The 24,408-nt window shown below is 36.9% G+C and overlaps 2 protein-coding genes across 18 annotated transcripts in view; one reads left to right on the plus strand and one right to left on the minus strand.

The window, feature by feature from the left end:
• CASK (calcium/calmodulin dependent serine protein kinase) overlaps positions 1-24,408 on the plus strand; it is a 225,864-nt gene that overhangs the window by 113,469 nt on the left and 87,987 nt on the right. For 16 of the 17 annotated variants that reach the window (XM_074814527.1, XM_074814528.1, XM_074814532.1 and 13 more), the window contains exon 6: positions 16,417-16,519. In XM_074814527.1, coding sequence (XP_074670628.1) covers positions 16,417-16,519 — 103 coding nt within the window. Of the gene's footprint in view, positions 1-16,416; positions 16,520-21,974; positions 22,165-24,408 lie in introns of those variants that run through there. The other variant, XM_074814545.1, reaches the window with a different exon arrangement.
• On the minus strand, positions 11,160-14,592 carry GPR34 (G protein-coupled receptor 34). The gene is made up of 2 exons (XM_074814516.1): positions 14,504-14,592; positions 11,160-12,718 (listed from the first exon to the last, which is right to left on the minus strand). Exon 2 carries the CDS (start codon positions 12,694-12,696, stop codon positions 11,554-11,556), a length of 1,143 nt encoding a protein of 380 aa, XP_074670617.1. The 5' UTR covers positions 12,697-12,718; positions 14,504-14,592; the 3' UTR covers positions 11,160-11,553.

Below are 24,408 nucleotides of genomic sequence, written 5' to 3' on the forward strand. Positions count from 1 at the left end.
ACTATCAATTTTATTGTTCAGTTTCATTATTAATTTTTTCTTTTTTTGCTAAAACGATGGACATGTATGCTGGCCTCCTATTTAGACTACATAGTTGACCTCATTTAAGATTAAATTTAAATTTTTAAATTTAAATTAATTAGTAGTAATTAGTTTGTAATGTTGTAATTAGTTCCCATGTACTTTTAATTCTTGTTCCTGTTAGATTTAGTTATAACTTGTTTTTATTTTTTTCCACAATTAAAATTTGTTCTAACAGAGTTTTGTGTTAATTAAATATTTAATAGTTTAAGTAGTCTTAGAAGTCCTTCTTACTGCGGTGTTCCATCCAGGTTTACACACAAGAATGCATATCCTGAAAATTTGCTAAGAGGAGACATGCCAAAAAATGGTGTGAGCAATTCCAGTTAGTAGAGATTTTAAAAATTATTAGTACTGTTGTTGTTGTTATTGTTGTTGTTATTAGGTTGGTTATTAACTGTAGCCTGTATTGTTTATAATTCGATGACCATAACTTGCTGTAGGAAGAGATAAAGCTACATTTTTTTCTGAATTACTGTATGATAATAGATTATTATAGTGAATCACAGTCTCTCAGACTTCGTTTTTGAACTGATTAGTGAGATGAGTAACAAAGGAATGGGATATTATAAGATAAAATGACAAACCAACCCTAGAAACACAGTTACAGTTGGTTCTAAGCTGTAGTAAGCACCTTCTTTATTTTTTTAGTGGACTGTTTCCATTTACCTAACTTATAAATGGCATATTTTATCTAAAATATATTTGATGATATTGAAATGGTACAAGTGCATCTTTTGTGCAATTCACTCTTAAGTTCTTCATAATGACCTTCACATGCGTTCTTCACCTCAATTATTTATATTTTCTGTATTCTTAAACCATGATCACTTTCTAATTTATACATTGCTTGATTTTTATATGCCAATAGGCATCATATGTTGCTTTTTGCCATTGTATGCAGACAATTTATTTTGTGGTCCAAAAGCACAAACCCAGGGAAATTCCCAGTAGTGAAAGGTATTTCAATTAGCTATGTATAACCCATACCTAGCATGTTATATAATACAATCATATATGACAGAGCGATCCACTCGCAGGCTGCCTGGCCACTTTCTCTCCCCTCCACCTGCTTGAGGTGATAGAAGACAGCCCAGTCAACCTCGTATCTCCTTGTGCCTGTCACAAACCAAAGGGAGAATTGGACTCTTCCTGCTGTACAACAGAGTATATAATGTGTTGGCATCAATTGCACCTTTTAAGATGGAGGAAGGCAGCAGCTTGGTTACCTCTGGCTCCTGTAGCAGTCCCGGCTCTGTCTGCACTGTGGAAGGCCCAAGAGATGCACTCAATCTCTGCATCTTGAAGGATGGAAGGCAACTGCTGAGGATAAGGCACAGAAAAGTATGCGACCCTGGATATGGCTATGGTTCTGAGGATGAATCACACTGAATAAATTTATAGCATTCACCAAATGTGCAGCAGCCTTTAACTTGAGATTTAATTCCATGTGCTTGGAATTTGATACCAAGATAAGTCTCTAAGATGCACCGACTACTACACAAGTGTAATCCATATTTTCTTTCCAAAAAGATCATTTACCAAGCAGCTTGCCTAGAACTTTAACTTTTGATGCTTAGTTTTGTTAGGAAATTTTTTTCATTAAACATTAAAAGTTTCTTTGACTGCATAAACTCTTAAGACAGATGTAGTACACAATAACCATTTTCAGTCAGACATCTGTATCAGGAACAGCTTTCCTTGCAGGAGTGACACAGTGTGTGCGCAGCTCTTCTGACTTGACAGAATGAGGATTTTTAGCTATAGTCACTATATGTATTTAATATTGTAAGAAGTGCTTATCAAAGCAAAATTATCTAAGCTCATGTTTAAATGTACTCTAGTTGAGTCGAGCACTATGCTGAATCAGTGAAGATAAAGTATTTGGCAGGTTTGAGCTGGGTCTGTGTTTGCTGTTCACTAATGATTCATTTTCAGCAGTTTTAGAACTGCCCTTGTGGTTCAGAAAAATAGACCCAGACTAAAAGTTCCTATGTTGTTTGATGAATTACATGTGTATGCAGTATAACTCTGTGGCATCCTTATGGATATGGAAATGGGGATATATTGCACTCATAGCTTCAATTCTTTCATTGTCATAAAATATGAAATGTTAGGTGTTTCACAGTCTCCAGGTAGTTGTTTTACATAGACAAAACACAAGCAAACAATGTCTTTTAGGCAGGAAAACTTAGCTTGAGGTTGACAGTACTGACAAAAATAATCTTCCAACATTTTTATACTTCAGATATTTAATGCTAAATACTTTGTATTTTTTCCCCAATGACATACTTTCTGCAGCTCCCAGAGGTCTCTTTAACTGTATTTGCTTCTAAAAAACCAGTGGCTGTGTATTGGTCATGATGATTTTTACTTTTAGCTTCAGAAATCAGTTTTTAATGTGAAAACTGTGTTGATCATCATACTCAAATAGGGAGCTTTCTCTGTGTTTTTCTGCATCATACTATGATTTGGGTTTTTTTGAAGTTAAATATGTTTGTGTATAACAGGTCTTTGGCTTTTCCAGGTTCCTCTTAAGCTTCTGTGAAAATGCAAAATACAAAGCAAAATTAAAAACCTAAAACGTGGCGGTAAAAGCAAAACTGATGCTTAAATGGTAGATTCTGTTGGCTGAAGCCTGGGGAGTTCTGGCTGCAAAATTAATTCCTTGCTGATAAAGAACATTTCTATACCCCCTGCCAAAAATGATCCTGTCCTTTCATCAGATTTAATTTGTTGTTAACCATGCTTAACATCTTTATCTAGTGAGAATTTTTGTGGAAGCAGTAGAAAGTATATTCTTCTTTTTAAAGCACAGTTATTTATGTCTGTGATTTGAGAGTTCTATGAAGAAGCTGGCCTTGCTTTGTATTAAGTGCAAAGGTGTAGTACCCCTCTCTGTATACAGACTTAAAGGAACCAGAACTCACAGGCCATTTACAGACAAAAGCAAGGTAACTTTTACAGGTAGCGTGTACCAGAAGATATTATTATTGCGGTATATTTTAAATAATTGATTTAACTTGTTAAAACATAGGTTTATAAGTAAATCCTAGCTTTTTTTTCTCCTTATTTTGTTTCTCACTTTGCAGTACTACGATACACAATTAACTGTTTCTCTGCCATTCATGTTCTTATTTCTACACTTTCCACTCTAACTGTGCAGTTTGAATGCTAAGGCTTTTTCCAGCTTCATCCCTGCCCCCCAATTATTCTCACTCTCTGTGGGATGGGGAAGAGAATCGCAAGGGTAAAAGTGCAAAAGCTTGTTTATAATTTCTGTTTCTTCCCCCTCCTGTTCTTGTGGCTGCTCTGCTGCAGAACAGGCTTCTGCTTCTGATGCTTCCTTCTGCTCCCTCTAACAGGCTCTGGTCAAACCTGTTGTTATCTCGAACCATTTGAGCCCCACATTGGGTGTCAAAAAGGGTGGTTGTGGTTTAATCCCAGGAGACAGCCAAGCCACAAGCAGCTGCTTGCTTACTCCCCCTCCAGTAGGTAGGGAGTGAGAATTGGTAGGGTAAAAGTGAGAAAACTCATGGTGTAAGATAAAGAGAGTTTAAAGAAAAGAAAAAGAAAAAAGGAGAAAAAAAAAAGGGGGGGGGGGGGTGTAAGAAAAAAACAAGAAAAACAAGTGATACAAAAAACCCCAATTGCTCATCCCCAGCTGACAGATGCCCAGCCAGTTCCTGAGAAATGGCAGGCCTGGCAAACTGCCTCCCCGGCTTTTATTGCTGAGCACGAGGTCATATGGTGTGGGATATCCCTTTGGTCAGTTGGGGTCAGCTGTCCCACCTGTGTCCCCTCCCAAATTCTTGTGCACCCCCAGCCTGCTTGCTGATGGGGTGGGGTGAGAAGAAAAGGCCTTGATGCTGTGCAAGCACTGTTCCCTGATAACTAAAACCTCCCTGTGTTATCAACACTGTTTTCATCACAAACCCAAAACATAGCCCCATACTAGCTACCGTGAAGAAATTTAACTCTATCCCAGCCAAAAGCAGTGTACAGCTGTTTACTCAAACCAGGTACACTTTGATATATTTATGATTCAAGTTGTAAACTTGTATCTGGTAAACAGTTTTGTTTCTTGACTTATGTTTTCTATTCATTTTAAGGAATGTATGTGTGACAATGTAGCTGTTAATGTATTTGTCAAGTCTAAAAGGTATAGAAGTGACTAGCCAGTGTGTATATTTTATATGCATTTTGTAACTAGAGTTTATTCCAGTGAAGAATATGCGCTTCTTTTTACATAGCGAGAAAATGACATTTTGATAGACCAACTGAAATTTGAGGATGTGTTCTAGATTTGAATAAGAAGGAAAATGAGGTTCATGAGGGTTATGTAGAGATGTGCATTGAGTTAGCCTCTACTTAGAGAAAGAAGAAAAAATAGAATGATTTACATGTTGAAATTCATCTGAAAACTCAACTACTTGCTGTAGTTGGCCCTGGTAGTGCTTAGGAAGCACTGCTAAGATGACAAGTAAGAGACACTATTAAAGTGAATAATTATATGGTCATTTGACATGTCACAGTGTAACTTTCAGCAGACCTCCCAAGATGCTTCAGGACTGTTTGCTCTTCAGTAACATTGTCTTGCAGAGCCTGGTGTTTTACTCTCAAATTTGGGAAAATGTATGGCAGAAAAAAAATGTAAGAATTAAATATTTTTTAAAAATAGTAAAGATACCTGCTTTTGGTTTTTGGTCAGTAGTAATTGTTTCCTACATGACAGTGCTGCCTAGTTTCAGATCCCTTTCTGAGCCAGTTGATATATCTGGCCTTTAACATCTTGAAGCACTGATTTACATCATTGTGGAAATCCATAACTATTTTCACTTGTCTGGTTGCTTTCTGGGGTTCTTTTTTTGTTCTAACTGCTGCTCCCTTAGTGTCACACTCTGACAAAGATCATATAGTCATACCTGTTCCCTTCTGCACCATACCTGCTGTCACAGATTTGTGCTTCCTTTCAGATTTTCCTTTTTGAGTTGAAGAGTTGATTTATTTAAGGTAGTCTGTATAGAATCTGTATCATATAAGTTATACAATAGCACAATGCTGACTTCTCAGGGGTTTTTTTCTGAATTTTAATAACAATCTGTTTGCTCTTTTACTGATGCTGAACAGAGTTATATCTTGAACTTTTTTTAGGTTTCACTACCCTGAAAAAGTGTGTGTTGTTTGAAAACTTTGTCATTTCCTTACTTTCACTCATTCCAGATTGTAGTGTTAAACAACGTTTGTAAATTTATCTATTTGCAGATTCTTGGGAAATGTCACAAAGAAAAAAGACTATGTATTTTTAAGCTGCCTTTCCGATTTTTAACCAGTTCTAAAACAAGAATCAACATCTAACATCCTAGGGTTTGTTAGAGCCTTTAGTATGTGACATTGCTGAATTCCAACTACACCATATCACCTTTATCCCAGTTCTTCTCAGCTCTTACAGAAAGCTCCTCTGTGATTGATTTTTCTGGTACTTGACTTCCCTCAAACAAATCTATTTGCTTTTCCCTAGGGTACCTTATACAATCAAGCTTGCCCAATTTCATTTGTCTTTACAGGTGCTATGGATTTGCCTAATACAAACATTATAGTGTAGCTCCTGAAATCTGTTTAAAAGATTTGGGTTATATTTGCTGCTTGTGTGCAGAGGCTGGTTTAAGCAATAGATTATCCTGTATTGTAATGCTTTTGAAACATTTAATGTGCAGCATGTACTCCTGGGCAAGTGTTACTCTTTGATATTTCTTCTAAAATGTTTTGTTCTGAAACCTTGTCTGCTGATACTGTACATGTCTTGGTGCTCATTCTTTACAATCTGCAAAGAATTGCTGTCATGTAGAACACAGCTGATCAATGCAAATAGGTTTGGGTGTTTAAGACTTTCCTCTTGAAGAAAATACTGACTAGATTTCACTGTTAAAATTATTAAAAACAAGAAAGTCCACATAATACTATTCATATGATGAACTAGAATCTTGAACTTGTATTGCATGACTGTTTTCTTGTTGTCCTTTTATGTATTTAGTTGCTCACAAAATAATATTGTAGTAACCAAGTAAATGTTACTTAATTTACAAAAGTATGTCCAGAATAATAAGGTGGTCTTTTTTTGTCCTGTGGAACTCATTTCTATTTGACTTTGGCTTTAGAAGTCAACTTCATTTGTAGCATTGAAGCCCTGTACTATTACTTGATCTTCTGAAGAGATCTGAGTCTATTTTTGAAATTGTGCAGTGTCCATAAATTGCAATACTTGTAAATGAAAATTCTGGTTTAAACTGAACATTTTCTTCAAAAGAATTTTAGAATTCAAACTTTGTTCCAGCCATACCGTGTCACAGAATCATAGGATGGTTTGGGTTGGAAGGGACCTTAAAGATAATCTAGTTCCAACCCACCTGCCATGTGTGGGAACACCTTTCACTAGACCAGGTTGCTCAAAGCCCCGTCCAACCTGGCCTTGAACACTTCCAGCGAGGGGACATCCACAATTCTCTGGGCAACCTATTCCAGTGCCTCACCACCATCACAGTAAAGAATTTCTGCCTTATATCTAACCTGAATCTACCCTCTTTCAGTTTAAAACCATTACCCCTTGTCCTATCACTACACTCCCTGATAAAGAGTCCCTCCCCATCTTTCCTGTAGGCCCCCTTTAAGTACTGGAAGGCTGCTATAAGGTCTCAAGGTCTCCCTGGAGCCTTTTCTTCTCCATGTTGAACAACCCCGACTCTCTCAGCCTGTCCTCATAAGGGAGGTGCTTTAAGCCCCCTGATCATCTTTGTGGCCTCCTCTGGACCCGCTCGAGCAGGTCCATGTCCTTCTTACACTGGGGACCCCAGAGCTGGATACAGCCCTGCAGGTGGGGTCTCACAAGAGCAGAGTAGAGGGGGAGAATCAACTCCCTCGACCTGATTGTCACACTTCTCCTGATGCAGCCCAGAATACAGTTGGCTTTCTGGGCTGCGAGCGCACATTGCTGGCTCATAGTCAGTTTTCCATCCACTAATACCCTCAAGTCCTTCTCCGCAGGGCTGCTCTCAATCCACTCATTTCCCAGCCTGTATTTGTGCTTGGGATTGCCCCAACCCATGTGCAGGACCCTGCACTTGGTCTTGTTGAACTTCACGAGGTTTGCATGGGTGTCATTCATGTCCATCCTGTCCCACGTTCCCCATGCCCCCCAACCTGGTGATCAGTGTCATCAATCAGTTACAGCAGAAGAAATACAGGCAAAGAATGATGAGATAATGTATATATCTTATGAAATGATGGTTTATAAACTCCACTAGGTTTATCAGCATTGATGTAACTATGTAGATCTCCTCTTTGTGAACAAAGAAGGACTGATGGATGATGTGGCAGTTGGAGGATGACTAGGGCACAGCGATCATGAAATAATACAGTTCTCTATTCTTAGAGAGGCCAGGAGAGGGCTAAGCAGAACTGACATCCTGGACATCCAAAGGGCTGACTGTCTTGTTTAGGCACCTGCTTGAAAGGATCCCTTGGGAGACAGTCCTGAAGGGTATAGGGGTCCAGGAAGGCTGGGCACTCTTTAAGAAGGAAGTCTTAATGGCTCAGGAGCAGGTGGTCCCCAGGTGATGTAAGAGAAGCCAGTGACAGAGAAGACCACCCTGGCTAAACAGGGAGCTTTGGCTGCAACTCAGGGAGAAAAGGAGAGTTTACAGCCTTTGGAAGAAGGGGCTAGCCACTCACAGTGATTACAAAGATGCTGTGAGGCTATGCAGGGCGGAAATCAGAAGTGTAAAGCCCAGCTGGAAATTAATCTGGCTTCAGCAATCAAGGACAACAAGAAATGTTTCTATGTGAGCAGCAAAAGAAAGACCAGAGAGAGTCTCCATCCCCTACTAGACACAGGAGGAAACATGGTAACAAGTGATGAGGAGAAGGCTGAGGTGCTTAATGCCTTCTTTCCCTCAGTCTTTAATAACAAGACCAGTTGTACTGAGGGAATCCAGCCTCCTCAGCCGGAAGACAGAGACTGGGAGAACGACCCTCCCACAATTCAGGAGGAGATAGTCAGTGACCTGCTGCATCACATAGACACACACAAGTCTATGGCACTGGACAGGATACACCCGAGGGTGCTGAAGGAGCTGGCTGGGGTGCTCGCCAAGCCGCTTTCCAGCATTTACCAGCAGTCCTGGCTGACCGGGGAGGTCCCAACAGATTGGAAATTGGCCCGTGTGACGCCCATATATAAGAAGGGTCAGAAAGATGATCCAGGAAATTACAGGCCTGTCAGCTTGACGTCAGTGCCCGGGAAGCTGATGGAGCAGCTCATCCTGAGGACCATCATACAACACATGCAGGACAACCAGATGATCAGGCCCAGTCAGCGTGGGTTTATGAAAGGCAGGTCCTGCTTGACAAACCTGATCTCCTTCTACAACAGGGCAACCTGCTTACTGGATGAGGGAGAGGCTGTGGATGTTGTCTACCTTGACTTTAGTAAGGCCTTTGACACCGTTTCCCACAGCATTCTCCTGGAGAAACTGGCTGCTCGAGGCTTGTATGATCGCACGCTTTGCTGGGTAAAAAACTGGCTGGATGGCCGGGCCCAAAGAGTTGTGGTGAATGAAGTTAAATCCGGTTGGCGGCCGGTCACGAGTGGTGTCCCCCAGGGCTCGGTTTTGGGGCCACTCCTGTTTAACATCTTTATTGATGATCTAGAGGAGGGGATCGAGTGCACCCTCAGTAAGTTTGCAGATGACACCAAGTTGGGTGGGAGTGTTGATCTGCTCAAGGATAGGGAGGTTCTGCAGAGAGACCTTCACAGGCTGGAGCGATGGGCTAAGGCCAACTGTAGGAGTTTCAATAAGGCCAAATGCCCGGTGCTGCACTTCGGCCACAACAACCCCCAGCAGCGCTACAGGCCTGGGGAGGAGTGGCTGGAGAGCTGTCAGTCAGAGAGGGACCTGGGGGTGTTGATTGACAGCCGGCTGAACATGAGCCAGCAGTGTGTCCAGGTGACCAAGAAGGCCAATGGCATCCTGGCTTGTATCAGCAATAGCGTGGCCAGCAGGGACAGGGAAGTGATCTTACCCCTGTACTCGGCACTGGTGAGGCCGCACCTCGATTACTGTGTTCAGTTTTGGGCCCCTCACTACAAAAAGGACATTGAATTACTTGAGCGTGTCCAAAGAAGGGCAACGAAGCTGGTGAAGGGTCTGGAGCACAGGTCATATGAGGAGCGGCTGAGGGAACTGGGGTTGTTTAGTCTGGAGAAGAGGAGGCTGAGGGGAGACCTCATCGCCCTCTACAACTACCTGAAAGGAGGTTGCAGAGAGCTGGGGATGAGTCTCTTTAACCAAGTAACAAGCGATAGGACAAGAGGGAATGGCCTCAAGTTGCGCCAGGGAAGGTTTAGACTGGATATTAGGAAGCATTTCTTTACAGAATGGGTTGTTAGGTGTTGGAATGGGCTGCCCAGGGAGGTGTTTAAGAGTAGGGTCGACTTAGCACTGAGGGATATGGTGTAGTTGGGAACTGTCAGTGTTAGGTTAATGGTTGGACTGGATGATCTTCAAGGTCCTTTCCAACCTAGATGATTCTGTGATTCTGTGAGCTACTATACTGCATAGAAGAATTGCAGAGGACAAGGAACCTTGCACTGTACAAACACAGAGCCAAGACAGTTCTTGGTTCAGCGTACATATAATAGGATGACAAGATGATATATAAAAGATCATGAAAAAATATAATGCAATTATTGTGAGAATCAATCAGAAATTATTGTACAAATGTCTTAATTGTAGGTTGAAACTGTTAAAAAATGTAGTTACCATTGTATTTTTATGAAAATTACATGTTTGTCGAAATCCCTCTCTTAAAGATTAAGAAACAGCCTTTTTTGTTTAAAAAAAAAATGAAATACACTGGTTAGTCATTGTAATTTTTTTTTAACATGTTTATACCCAGTTTCACCAAAAGTGAATGAAGTAAAATCACATTAAAATGAAAGTAGATTTATGTCTAGTAGACATGAAGTGTTATGTTTACTTTGTTCAGTAAGAGTTTTATGGGTAGCTTCTGTAAAACCAGGATATTGTACATAACTAGTAAAAATCCACAAATTTTGACACAGAGTTGGCATAAAAAGTCACATGTTCCATCAGAGGAGTTACTGGTAGTCATATTAAAACCAACTTCTTTACACCATCTTACCTGAGCTATATTGCTTGTATGTGTTCACAATAGTAAATCCTTATTTTATGGAGCTTAACATCTAGTGTCTAATTCATTCACCTTTCTGGCCTGTCATGGCAGACATTTAAATTGTTCTTGGTATAATTGCCTCTAGACGTCTTTGGGTCAAACAACCACCTTCAGCTCCCTGGTTTTTTAAACAATGTTACAGTTTAAAATTTTTGATTGTGCCTAAATACATAAACCTGTTTGGTTTTAGTCTGAGAATATAGTTGTATCTGTGAGACATTGCTGTTACATTGCCATTTACATAGCATCAGCAATTATCAAGATTATTTTAATCATGTGAAAAGACACCTGTGCCAGGGGGGAAGTGTGCAGCTGAAATGCATGGCTTTGGAAATCTGTAAGTGGACCGGTGGCTGAGCCTGAGCTAAGATCGGAGCTGATGCATTATGTGTTCATGAGAGCTAATTTTTCTATTCTGCTCTTTATGCTCAGTTCTGTGAGTTTATTTTCCTTGTTGAACTACTTTGTGTAGCTGCAGTCACCAAATTTGTCATAGTTTGAAGGAAATCTTGGGTAACTGAAAATACCTGTATGACATCTTTCCTTCATTAATTTCTAATTTCCCAGATGCATTGCTTACTTTTTCTCAGGTGTTTGACCTTGACATTCATTAAAATGTTGAGAATATAATAAGGGGCTTAGGAGGCTTGCATATTTTAATTTTGCTGTTTAATAAAACCAAGTGTACCTTCTGTAATTATAACTGAATTAACGGCAGTTGTATTATTCACCTCATTTTTAAGCCATATATGTTGCTAAATTCAGAAATATTTTCTTGGAAAAAATACTTCTATAAATATAGTTAAAATGCTTATCACTGAAACCTATTAAAACACAGACGTACATAAAATCTTTAATGCTTTATATAGCTCTTTTGAATAGGACATAATTCATCTATTATTTACATACGCAAGTTGGTAATATTAATGTCTATATACAAGATTCCTTATACAGGTTCAAGCCACTTCGTGGAGATCTCCTTACAGAGTTAGTGTTCTAGTTTAGCCCAACAGATGTCTGAGGACTTCCTATCTCATTTTCTCAGATAAACAAGAGCAAAATACTTCTGAAAAGTAACTTCTCATTTCACAAACAGAAGTAAGACTTCTCATTTTTTAACAGGAAGAAAGAGGCAGGATTAGTAGCTATACAGTATAGCATTTGGTAATCTTAAATTGATGTCCTGGAGTGACAGAGAGAAACCAGTATCCATTCAGATAATCAAATCAAAGACTTCTTCTTTAAAGAACTTGAGTGGGGAGTGGTAGTAGATAATCGTTCTTGTGTATATTGTCCAAGTTTTATTTCTGAAGTGCTTTCCAGAGTTAGGCCTGAATCTCTGTGAATTTTTCTGCAAATAAGTTGGAGTACAGTCTTACGGACACTTCTGGACATTAGGAAATACATAACTGGGTCTAAGCAGCTGTTAAAAGATGAAAATATGAGCATCACCTCATTGCATTTGTGAATGATTTCCTTCCAATAACAAGATGGGTTTTGTAACTGTGATGTAATGTAGGCAAACCGGAACATGTGGTAAGGAACAAAACAGATGGTGAAAATAATAAGCACAATGAAGGAATTCCTTGCTGTCTGGGTATATTTTCCTGCATTGGGAAAATTTGCTCTTTTCCTTGAAATTTTCAGAAGGTTCTTGGCAATTTTAACATACGAGAGTATCAAAAGGAAAAAAACTATCCAAAAAATTATTACAGTAATGTAATTTAAAATTGCTTCTGTCTTTGCATTTTGTTTATTTCGGTAATGAAAGCACATAGTAGAATTGCTATCCCCACTCTTAAAGAAAGATGGTGCAACAACTATTATAAATCCTGTTAGTGCAAGTGCCCACACTGTGCAACAAATACGTATGCTTCGTGTAGTAGTTAACATTTTAGGACGCTTCACAGACTTATTTATTTTTATATAACGATCTAGACTAATTAGTCCCAACAGTACTATGCTAATATACATGTTCATATAAAATAGAGTTCCTACAATCTTGCATAAAATTAGTCCAAACATCCAGGTGTTTTTGGTAACATGATAGAGTATTCGGAAGGGAAGACAGAAGATCAGCAGAAGGTCTGCAACAGCTACGTTTAGCAAGTAAACTTGGATAGAATTCCTTTTCTGATGAATGCACAGGAAAGCAAACAGGGCTATAATATTTCCAACCAATCCAACGACAAAAATAATAGAGTAAAAAACTATCAAAGCAAGTGACAGTGAGTTGTCATCTAAGGGACAACTGGCATTGTTTTGAATTTCTGAGGCATTTATGACTGGGTTAGTTTGGTTACTCCAGAAGACTTCCTTGTGTGGAATAAGGGTCAGTAAATCAGCTGAAGCTGCAGCCATCATTTCTGAGGATTTTTTAGCTGTTCTGTAGGGATGTAAAGAGACATTTTAAGAATTAAATCGCCACTGGATCGTTTTCACATTTGCTCACTTTATTGTGTACAGTCTTGTGGGATATAAACATAAAAGGCGATAACTATAAAAAAATGTAAATGCATCAAAGTATCGCTGTAGCTGAGTAAGACTTTCAGCCAGATATCATGATACATTGTAAGTCTAAAATAATCGGTTCCCTGTTTTTCTTCACATGAAGTAGGCAAGAACAGATGGTACAGAGTACTCACACAGATAACAATTTCAGTAATTACACTTTTATTACTGTCTTGTGTTGTTTTAAAAATCAACTATTATGTTTTGCTGCAAACTTCAGAAATTTTTTAAAATTTTTTGTTTTATCTATAAGTACAAATACTTTTTAAGTTCAGATGGTAGGATTAGCCTTTCTAACACAGAAGACTTTTTAATTAAGATGCAAGAACAGGTAAGTATAGCTAAGTGAAGTATTCTCAGTGTTGATACAAACTACATAGTAATATATCCAAACAATTCTAAACTCATCAGTATTAATTTTAAATAAGTACCCAGGATCTCTCACATGTAAATCACTAGTTTTCAATTAGAAAAGCAATTGTTAATTAATATTTATCTAGCTATGTAATCTGTTATAAGTAACACTGTGAGTCAGTACTATTGCAGTAGTTTGGTTTTAATAATTTATATCTTCATGTAAACTTAAGTATTTTTTTCCTTTTCTTGCCTATTCACAAATCAATATTATGCAAAGAAACCAATATTAGCTGGAAACTACATTAATGCAGTAACAGGCTGTTTTCACATCTTCCTTGTTTTCATTGTTTCATTTAAAAGTTTTTAATTTCACTAAGCTTATTTTTGACTAAGAAGTTACAATCTGGAAAATAAAAGTCAGCTTTGACCAAAGAAGGAAAACCAAAAAAGTGTGTGGTTAGGAAAGCAGAATCGCAATGAACTGTTTAGAGAGATGGTTAAGATGGTTAAGTAATGATACAACTTTTGTCCTTGATTTGTGTTTCATAGCGATGAAAGAGTCTGTACATAAATTTATTTAGAATTTTTTTTTAAAGGGGCAAGGTTTTTTCCCCTAATATCACAAAAACTTCAGAATTGGTTTTGGTACTCTGAACTTGGTTGTCCAACAGTAAAACAACAACAACACACTGACATATACATAACTTTAGTTTTTCATTTGCGTGCTAGGTCTTAAAAATGCAAATTTTCATTTAAATGTGTGGTATGGCTACAGCAGTGAAAATGGCAGCACTTTAAGTAAAGTTCTGAGTAAGACCTAATGTACATATAAATCTGAATTGGCTGACCTTACAATTGCATTAAATTTGTACAGTATATGAGCAGTTTCAAAAATATTTCTGTTTTCATATTTGCCATTTCATATTTTATGGGCAAGAGGTAATTTTGAAAGTTTGATTAAAGAATGTGATGCTTTCAAATATATCTTGAAACCTGTCTACTACTGTAATCTCTTGTTTATGTTGCTTTTCTATAAAAATGCTTGACATCATGACTTGCATAAGTAGTGACAAGTTTTAGGTCAATATGAGAGAGAGAGAGAGAGAAATCAATTCCACTGCAGAGATACACTAGAAACATAACTTTTTGCTATCATAAGTTTTGTCATCTGTAAGCAAGCAGGCATACTTAAACTTAGGTATATTTAAGAAAGGGTTTGACAGTCAGTAGTATCTTTGCAGTTAAGAGAAATTTTAATAGAAATTTGTTTTACTATAGCTTAGGTATAAAAGCAACCACTTACCATTTATATGTTAAGAACTTCTGCTAGTTTTCAAAACAGCTGGTGAAGACAGAGAGGACTAACATGCAAGTCCTCTTATTAGAAAGCTAAAGCACCAGCTTCTCTATGAAAGCGATGAGAATCAGCTGACACGGTACAATTAGCAACAAGAGGAAGTTTAACTAGTGTTGCAACTGTTTTTTTAAAATACATTTTTAAATAGCAAAACTCAGTTTATTGAAAAAATCAATTTTGCTGTTAGTTTGTGCTTTGCTGGAAGAGGTTCTATAATAAAACTTTCACTGAGTTTCACGCTGAATTGGATATTTGGGGTTTTTTCTCAGAAACTTTGTTTCTGGTGAGCAGTGTCAGTGACTTCCTTTTTTGATGACAATTTTTGATAATAGTTATGTTACCTGTGTTCTTTTTAATACTGTTAGGGAAATAGTATCACTTTTTCAAATGTAGGGTAAAGATAAATCAACACCACAGTGAAATGATACCTTTTGCTTATGTTGGTGTAGTTCTCCCATCTACCTACCTCCTTGCCTGAGATTAGAAATTTGAGGTTGATCTTTTTCCCTCAAAATGACAGCGATGGGAGAATATGAAAGTGCCCAAAGTGTGCAGCTTAACAATTTCAATAAGACAGAAGTAAAATACAATATGCAGAGATAATACCAGCTGGTAATACTATTTTAAATAGGATGTAAGGGATTGAAAAATACATTTATAAATTGCAAATTTAAAAATGGATTGTAGAAGTCCTCATATAAGATAGCCTAAATTTAACAGTCATCCCAAGAACATTGTCTTGGCTTAGTATTCTCCTTAGCATTTGAAATGAGAATTTCCATGTTAATTTTCTTAATATATCATCTGCTTAGGAATCAGCTTTTATGGAATTGTGCAGATTTCAGTTAGAATTATAAACATGCATTCTTACTGGAAGGTGCTTGTTCTCATACAATTGAAACTTATAAAATGAAAATGTTTGTTGTTACAGATGGATGACTTTACAGGTAGTCAGATTGAGCTTGTTTTAGCTCCTTTGCACTATTTTGAGTTCCTAGTATTGTAATTTAAGCCGTAATGTATTTTTAAGAAGCAGTATACAAATTTGACATTCTTCCTTTTAGATAATATGGTTGACTGCAAAGGGAGGCTTTGAATAAATGCAGGAAGTTGTTCTATATTAAATGCAGTAGTTTGGCTATGTGTATTAAATACTAAATTGCGTTCTAATAGATTTTGTCTGTATGTTGCTTCCTCCTGCACCAGTCAGAATCCATCCAAATAGTTGTCTATTATTCCATTTTTATATGTTACACCTCACTCTTATTAGTGGAAAGACTGGAAAATCAAAGGTATGAATGACTGTGCTTGGAATCTGGTTTAGAAACCTAAACAATTTCTTCCCTCACTGGAATATTTATTAGAAACATCACAGGGAGGGTCCTTTTCTTACCTGCAGTTGCAAAGTGATCAGTGAATTAATTCCGTGATTAAGGCTCAAAACAGTGTTTTATGTTCACTGTGTGAAGGACAAGATCCCCCAAAGTATATCACAGGCAGGATATTTCTGCTGGAGAATTGAAACAGTGTAAGGCTAATGCGTGAACAGTAAAAAGAAAAAGTAATACCAGGTAAGAAATTATAGGTGTTGATTTTTATCTCCATTTTATTATCATTTCACTCTGTGTTCCTTGTGAGTTCTGTTAAGTCCTGAACGGATTTTTCTGTGCCTGGGACAGATGAAAGGGAAGCCAAGGAAGAAAGAGGAGTCTATGCCAGGAAAAAAACATATCTGAAATTATTTCCAAAAAAACCCCAAAATTCTAGCTTTTGTTTGCAAATTTATGAAAATAAGTTCTAAAAAGCAGATTGTGTTTCTCTAATAATATAATAATTTGTCTGGGGTTTTGTCTTTTCAGCCACACTGTGTACTGCTTGCCTCAAAAGAGAATTCAGCTCCAGTAAAGCTTGGTGGCTTTGGGGTAGCAATTCAGTTAGGAGAATCTGGGCTAGTTGCTGGAGGTAAGAAATTTTTCTTTGAAGTTATAAAATATTATGCATGTTGTACTGCAGAGTTCTGTTCTGACACAGCCTGGCCTGCAAAACAAGAGCTCAAAAATTTCACTAAAGACTTTGTGCACATGGTTAAGCTAAATTGCTAGTGGAATTTAACATTGTTGTGCATACATATACTGAGTATTAAATTCCTCTAAATGTTACTCAACAGGAGCTTATGCTCATTTGAGCAAAATAAAATTGGAAAAAAGCGAAGAATTTTCCACTTGAATACAATTTTTGGCATAATTCTTCTGTGCTTGACAAAGCAAATCAAATAAAAATGCTATCAGGATTGAAATGTATGTCAAAGCAATTGAGTAAGGACTTACTACAGCATCATCAATACTCCCTTATGTTTTTTAGGTAATTTCTGCCAGAATGCTATGCTGTTTAATAGCAAAATCTTACTAGTGTGACTTTCATGTGACTCTTTTCTGTGTTTTAATATTTCATTGTAATTATTGCATAAGACATCAATAGCTGGATACGTATGTATATTTTTTGACTATGTGTTTTATTTTCTGTGGATTTTATTTCCTCTAGCTGCCTTCCATATTGTTCCAGACAATAGGGTTATGCTTTAATCAGCCTGCACAGATGAAGACCCAATCAATTTTCTGGTGCTTTCATTGCCAGAGTAGGAGACCACAACAAAAGATTTTGTTAGTTTTAATATTTTTTCTTCAAAATGAGTAACTTACTCTCAGTACCATGCTTCTTCAAAAATTCAGATTTCCTGATCTAATTACATCAAGGTCTGCGTCAGTTTGGCTTTTATATGCTCTTTACAATAAAAAGTAAATCTAACATAAACATACCAACTGCTTCCATTCCCTTCCAGATACCACTAATACCCTGGAAATATCCAAGTATCTTATTACCTAGAGACCTCGATACATCTTTTCAAGGAAAATATCCATTCAGTTAAGCTACTATTGTTTCCTTAATAAAAAGATTGCTCCTTTCTTTACTTTTTCTGTGTTTCTCAGTTTTTCTGTACCTCAGCCACTGCTTTTTTTAGTGATACTTCCTACACTTTTCTTTGTGATTCTCTCATTTTTCTTCTTTATATTCTCACTGAGCAACTTTATCCATTTCTTCTGTTTCAGCTACTCTTCTGGATATAGTCAGATACAGTGTACTTTATTTCAGACTACTAGCTGTCTCCCAAGAAACCTCAGGTTCAAATTGGAAGAAAAATCCTGCATTTTTCCCCAAATATGTCATGTCCTTCCTTTCCTGTTACCATTCACTGTTCTGCAGTCCCACTCATCATTCATGTGCTCAACCTCCATCAGTGCTGGTCTGGTCTTTCCTTTTCTATGTAAAATTTTTCATTCGTTTCTGGCTCTGTTTGCAGTACTTAGAGAAGCTTCTTTCTTAAGCCTCATCAGTATAATATTTCTCTGTATCTTTTGCCTCATCCATGTCAACTTCTGCCATATCAGTCTGCCCTCATGGTTATTTTCCTCTCAACTGTCATTTCCAATTTATAGCCTTTTCATTAGCATTTGTTACTTTCAGCTTCCCATTCCTCTCGCTTTCAGGGATACCCAGAGTAATTCCATTTCATTTATATACCGTGGAAGGTCTCATTTCTACTACTTGTCTCAAGCTTTGTTCTCAACACACTCCTTAGCTCTTTCTTCTCATTTTCCTTTTCAGTCTTTATACCACAAACTACATCTGTTACCTGGCAATTCTTTTCCCTTCAGAGTCCTACCTAAAGGCATATTACTAGACAGTCCCCTACACAGCACTTGCAAGCTTTTATTTCTTCAACTTTACAGTATCACCCCATATGTGTTATATGAAAGTTAACAATACTGTCTTGTTTAAACTGGGCTATTCATTTCTTGTAAAAAAGTTGTTTATCTGCATGTTTAAGTAAGTTATCCATATGCTCTATGGATAAGTTTCATTTTCTAATAATGATAAATTATGGGCACTACTTATTTCTCAGTTGTCTCCTAAATAAAATAGAAACTCTCCTTATAGAGAAGTTTGAGCAGTATAATAACCAACCTGTTCACCTTCACATTCTTTTTCTAATTTTTAGTGAAAAACATTGATTCAGCTTAACATAGTCAATTATTTCCCTTTCAGCATGACAATCCCTGTATTTGATGGTTAACACATCAAAAAATAAACTTTCTATTAAATAGAAGCTATTACGGCGTTAAGGTTCTCTTACTGACCTAAAACTCCCTGTGCTCCTAATGCATTTTAGTGCTCAGTACACCTTAAAATTTTTACAATAGTGAAAACACACGACCTTATGCTTACAGAAAGTGCAATACTTATTAATCTTTCTGTATCTATGTAATGTGTATCACCACAGTACCCTACCAGAATATACTCATTTACTAGTGTGAATCCCTATGTAGATGACCCTGGTGTTCAAGAACAGAAATCTTTTATCTATCTTTATTTTATGTTGCTTGGAGTAGTTTTATCTTTTAAACCAGAAAACAACAGCTTTCCTTTAGAAAAATCATGTCAACATTGAAAGTAGTGTAACTGTAGTAAAGTTCAACTGATAGGACTCTTCCCTTGATCTTGCGTAAAAACCCAGCCATTATTCAAAAGCTCTTCAGTATCTACGATGATCGCTCTCTTTTGTCTTAGTATTTTTCCTGCTAAAATAAGAGTTGCTATATCTAAAACATTCAGGGGTTACCAGTGTTCTAGAAATTTTTTCCTTGCTTTCATGCATTTGCCTTTGTGCCTTTTTGCTTACCTTTTTACATTGACACACCTGTGCCTGGCAAGCCCAGATTGTGTGTAGCCCCAGGAGAACACAAATAGAAGGGAATTTTCTCCCTCAAAGGCTTCAAAGCCTGCCTTCTAGGGCACAGCTTTTGCTTTGTTAGGGACTACAGAATTTTTTTAACTTAACAAAAGACATCTTTTTTCCTGTGTCTTTAAATGGGGGGGGGGGGGGGGGGGGGGGGGATTTTTGTAATAAAGTTAAACTACTCCCAGTATTGAAAGTAGACCAGTCCCAATCTTTTGTTGTAAGTCCAAAGATAGAATTTTGTTGTTTAGAAGGATTATAATTACAGTGTTCTTTCAAGCAGATAGAGGGTTACTTAACAGAAGTGTAAGGGAGCTCATGATAACAAGCTATGACATCATATTAGGTGCCATTAATGAAAATGTGTGTGGAATAGATCTTAGGAACATGACTGTATTTCATCAGCTAATAACCCAGTCAGGTTTATTTTTAAGAGTTTAATTATTATTAAGTACAAAAAAAGAGGACATAGCCTAAACTCATTTTTCATAAGACCAGAAGGGAAAATGTAATGAAATACTTTTTGTTCCACTACGTTTGCCCATAAGCTGCAATGCAACAAATAAGAAGCATGTGTCATCTCCTAAGTTACAGGAAATTGTTTTCATGAGTTACCAGTCTCTGAAGGTCTCTTCTTGCTCTTCTTATGTCAGAAGTGGAAAATTTTGCTAAGTGTATTCATTTGAAGCATCGAAGTAGGTACTTTAAGATGGAATTCTGGCGATATACACAGTAGTTACAGAACATCATAATTTATAAGTGAACTCTTTTATGAAGCAGGATATAGACAGGAAACAGGCCATGTTTGCATGGTTATAATGCAGCTGGAGTAGTGGAACCTCTGCAAAGTCAAGTGATTTAATAGAGCAATCTCACATTATGTGATCTCTGTCCTCTTCCTTGGACAGTTTTTCTTTCAGAATGTGGTATGAATTGTCACAATATTTTCTTAGATAAATGTGACATCAGATTCATCAGATATGAAATATCTTGGATGCTAAATCTTGGGATTTTTAGCTAGTAGATGGTATAAAAGTCTGAAGGAACAAAAACCATTGAGTCCACAAGTGCTATTTCCTCTACTTAATCTACTTATTTTATCCTGGTTTCAACTAGTGCAAAATATGATAACTATATAGACCTAAATGGTATGAAATTCTATACTAACTGTCAAGTCTTATCTATGGATAGTTAACTGCTTTTCACTTTTTACCTTTAGCAGCAAAATGTCACAGGTACCATGACGCTAATCTAGTCCAGTATTGATTTTTATGTATTAGTTAGCTCCCCTAAGTTGCTTCAGAATCCTATAGTATCTTAGAGTTATCCTAACACAACTGTCATCATCTTACCAGAAAACATCTTATATATTCTTAATAGAAGTACAGCACATAAGTATCAGGTGTTCTTGGTTGTTAGCTAGCCTTTTAGCAAAGGAAGGCATTACCATAAATTACCCTGCAAATAAGACTATGGAATTGGGGAGGGAGTGGTTTCTTTTAAGTTCCTTATTTTTGTTTTGTTCCCATCAATGTAAAAATGATCATAGAATCATAGAAAGGTTTGGGTTGGAAGGGACCTTTAAAGGTCATCTAGTCCAATGCCCCTGCTATTAGCAGGGACCATCTCCAGCTGGATCAGGTTGCTCAAAGCCCTGCCCAACCCGACCTTGAATGTTTCCAGGGATGTTGCATCTACCACTTCTCTGGGCAACCTGTTCAGTCTTTCACCAAACTGGATCTTCTTCGTGGTTTTATATACCCCAATTTAATAATCACATTTTTGAAATGTTGTTTTTCTACACTGCATAAACGTTTTTTCCCTTCCATCATCAGTGTCTGAATGATACAGCAAATCCTTTTTTTGTTTTCCAAGGAGAGGTAAATGTTTGTAAGCTGAGGTCCTACTAGTATTATTCTTTCACTTTAATAATAGTGTTTCTTTTCTCTGCAAAGCAAGAGCACTATTTCACTTCCCTGCCCTCGCCCCCAAAATAAAAATACGTGAGCCTCTTCAAAGATTTGCCTCTCACAGACTTTGTTTTATTTAAAAGATACAACTGTGGTTTACTGTCTCTCAGAAATTCCACTTCACATCTGGGTCGATGTAAGAGTGCTTACAGGAGGCTAATGTGTTTAAAAGTCAATTTAGGTTTACTTTCTCCATCATAGTTTTATGGCTGAAAAGGCCATTGAATCAATTATAATTTGTCTGGTTAACATGTGATCTTTGCTTTGTTTATTTTCTGGACACAAATATCCAGTGTCCAGCTGTCTGCTGATGCATCTTTTAAAATACATTTTCTTCAGACACTCTTCTGTGCTGAAGCTGAATTGCCTTTTTTTTTTGTTGTTTTTAAATCTATTCATCTTCTCTGTACACCTGCTTTAAACATCTCTATTGTCTGGAGTAATGTGGAAAGGAATTAAAAGTAGTAAGGTATTGATCTATCTGATCTGTTGTGTGTGATTCTTCAATTCCTTCCACATTATTCTGGACATCCCACTCTTTTAGAAACTCCTTAATTAATGAACATATTTCATATTACACTATTGTGAGAGGTCAGATGGTGATGTTTATTAGTACCTCACATTTTTTTCCTAAAAATTATTTGTTCCAGTTGTTTCCTTATACATCGTTCAGATACTACTGCTGTTGAAAGACTCTCCTTCTGATATCTTGGTCATCAATCCCCTGCCTTAGGGATGACAAAATCTGATTGGGTCTCTGTATATACTCTTCTTCTTGTGGAAAGCATAGCCCTATTGTCTGGAATAATATGGAAAGAGTCATAGAAACTAAATTATCAGAGGTAAGTCAAAATTTATCTTTAGTGCTTGTAAATGAGATTGACAACACCTGAAGACTGAAGCGCTCTGTTTATCCACAGGAAAAAAACAGCAAAATTAGCAATTTTATAAATTGCCTCAAAACTGGCCAGTAAGAAAGCTTACCTCTAGAAATAAGATATCTAATGTCTGTACCTATTCAGGCATTGAGTGCTTCCTAAGTCAGCAAACACTTTGATGTAGGCATTTATTTACAATTATTTGGACAGAGGTATCACACTGAATACATACCACTGCTGAGTCTTCATATAGTGATGATTTTCGGTTAATGCTACTCTAGAACAGATAAGAAGAACGTAGAAGCACATAGACAGAAAATTGTTTCCAGTCTTCCATATGATTTCTTCTCACATACAGATACAACTAAAAATCATGTGTGTATGCATGCATGCAATATTTATTTAAATGTTATTTTTTCATGAGCAGTCATTCAAATATATTCATGAGTGTTCATATATCCTGAAGAATAAAAGACCTGTAGAAGGCAGAAATTATCTATTAAAGAGAGAAAAATGCCTTTGCTTAATGTTCTTTCTCATGCTGCCTCCAAAAAGATGCAAAGCTTCTCCGAAAACACTAAAGAAAATCCAAAAGTTTCTAGAATATTTTAAAATTACTTAATTGTTGAGAACAATTTTAAAATTTTATACTGGATATGTTTAGAAGGCAGATTTTCTACTAGATAATTTTCAGCAGAAGTGATACTTGGTCTACAGAGCACTGAGTATTCATGATTTTAGAAGACTGCTGTCTACAGATTTTGTTTATACTGTTACTGATACAGTTCTTGTAGTTGCAACACAGGAAAAATCCCTATCTATGTAAGTTCATGTGTGAGTAAGCGCACCTCAGAACTGCAGCTCAGCAGTCCTTGCTCAGGTCAGTTTTTAGAATAACCTCAAAATCATCATTTGCTCCTTGGATGAACCCAGTGAAGTGCTTAGTTGTCATGAGAATGACAGCTGTCCCAGAAATTAGTTTAGCCTGTTTAAGTTTCTAATACATACACACACATATATATGCTTTTTTAAAAATTCTGTTTAACAGGACAGTTCAGTCTCAATCAATTAAGTTTCTGTTTGATCTGGGTTTTCCTTTTCATGGAGGTGAAATTGTGATTTCCACCACCACTGCCACCCCCCTGTCTAAAGTATCAGGATCTTGTAATCTGCACTAAAAAGGTTACAAAACCAAATCATTCTGTAATTATTTTCACTAATTATAACCTAGCAGTGGTAAATGGCAGGATTTTATTAAGTTAGCCTAGCCTTCTTTCTCATTTCATTTGTATTTATGGAGTTCTCATTTTAAATTTAAAAGGAAGTATTCAGATTTAGTAGTACTGATTTTCAGCATGCTATTAAGTAGCATCCATTTTCCATCTAGTTTATACCAGCATCCTGTTGGGGTCTTAAACAACTGTGTAGAATATTATCTGTTACTGAACTAGTCTATTCCTTCTGTTCAACATCAAGCAGTTCATTAAATTGGATTTTTATGGTATATTGCTTTTGAACCAGGGCAACAAAGATCCATTTCTTCTGCCTGTGATCTAAGATCTTTAACTTCCAAGGGAGGTGAAAGAAAATTTGGGATGATCAGAGAGGGACAGTGGTTTTTAGTCATAACTTCTGTCAGTTTGTCTGTAAGAGCACCTGAGTACTAAGTAAACATGCAGCCGCCTCACATTCTGAAGTGAGGTCACCAGATAAAGTGAAATAAAGTATCAAGAGGCTATAATTTGTCTATTGTCACATAGAAAGTAAGAAATAGACCTCAAGAAGCTTGTTCTGTTAGAAAAAAATGTGTTTATGGAGAAAAATTATGATATGATGAAGGTCACTGATAATGAACAAAGTGCTGGCAGTGGATGCCTACTGCATAAGAAATGCTTGCATGTTATGTTTTGTCCGCAGTTTTCATAAGCATACTGTTGCAAGTTATGTTTGTTACTTGTTGATATTCAGTAGTTTTGTAAGTATTTTTGTATTTCCATGCCTTGTGGTCAGAAAGTGTATTAGAGGGGCAAAGGAAATCTAAAATTGTTGTCCACCATCAAGACCCTGCTTTGCAAAATTTAGGGAAGGCAATTAATGCTCCGTTTCAAGAAACTATTCTGTTCTGCATGTATTTATGATGTGTATAAATAATGAAGGATTTTTCTTGCTTATCAATTTCTGCAAAATAGTTTTAACTTGAAACATTAT

Source organism: Strix aluco, chromosome 2 (assembly GCF_031877795.1).
Source record: "Strix aluco isolate bStrAlu1 chromosome 2, bStrAlu1.hap1, whole genome shotgun sequence".
Lineage (NCBI taxonomy): Eukaryota > Metazoa > Chordata > Aves > Strigiformes > Strigidae > Strix > Strix aluco.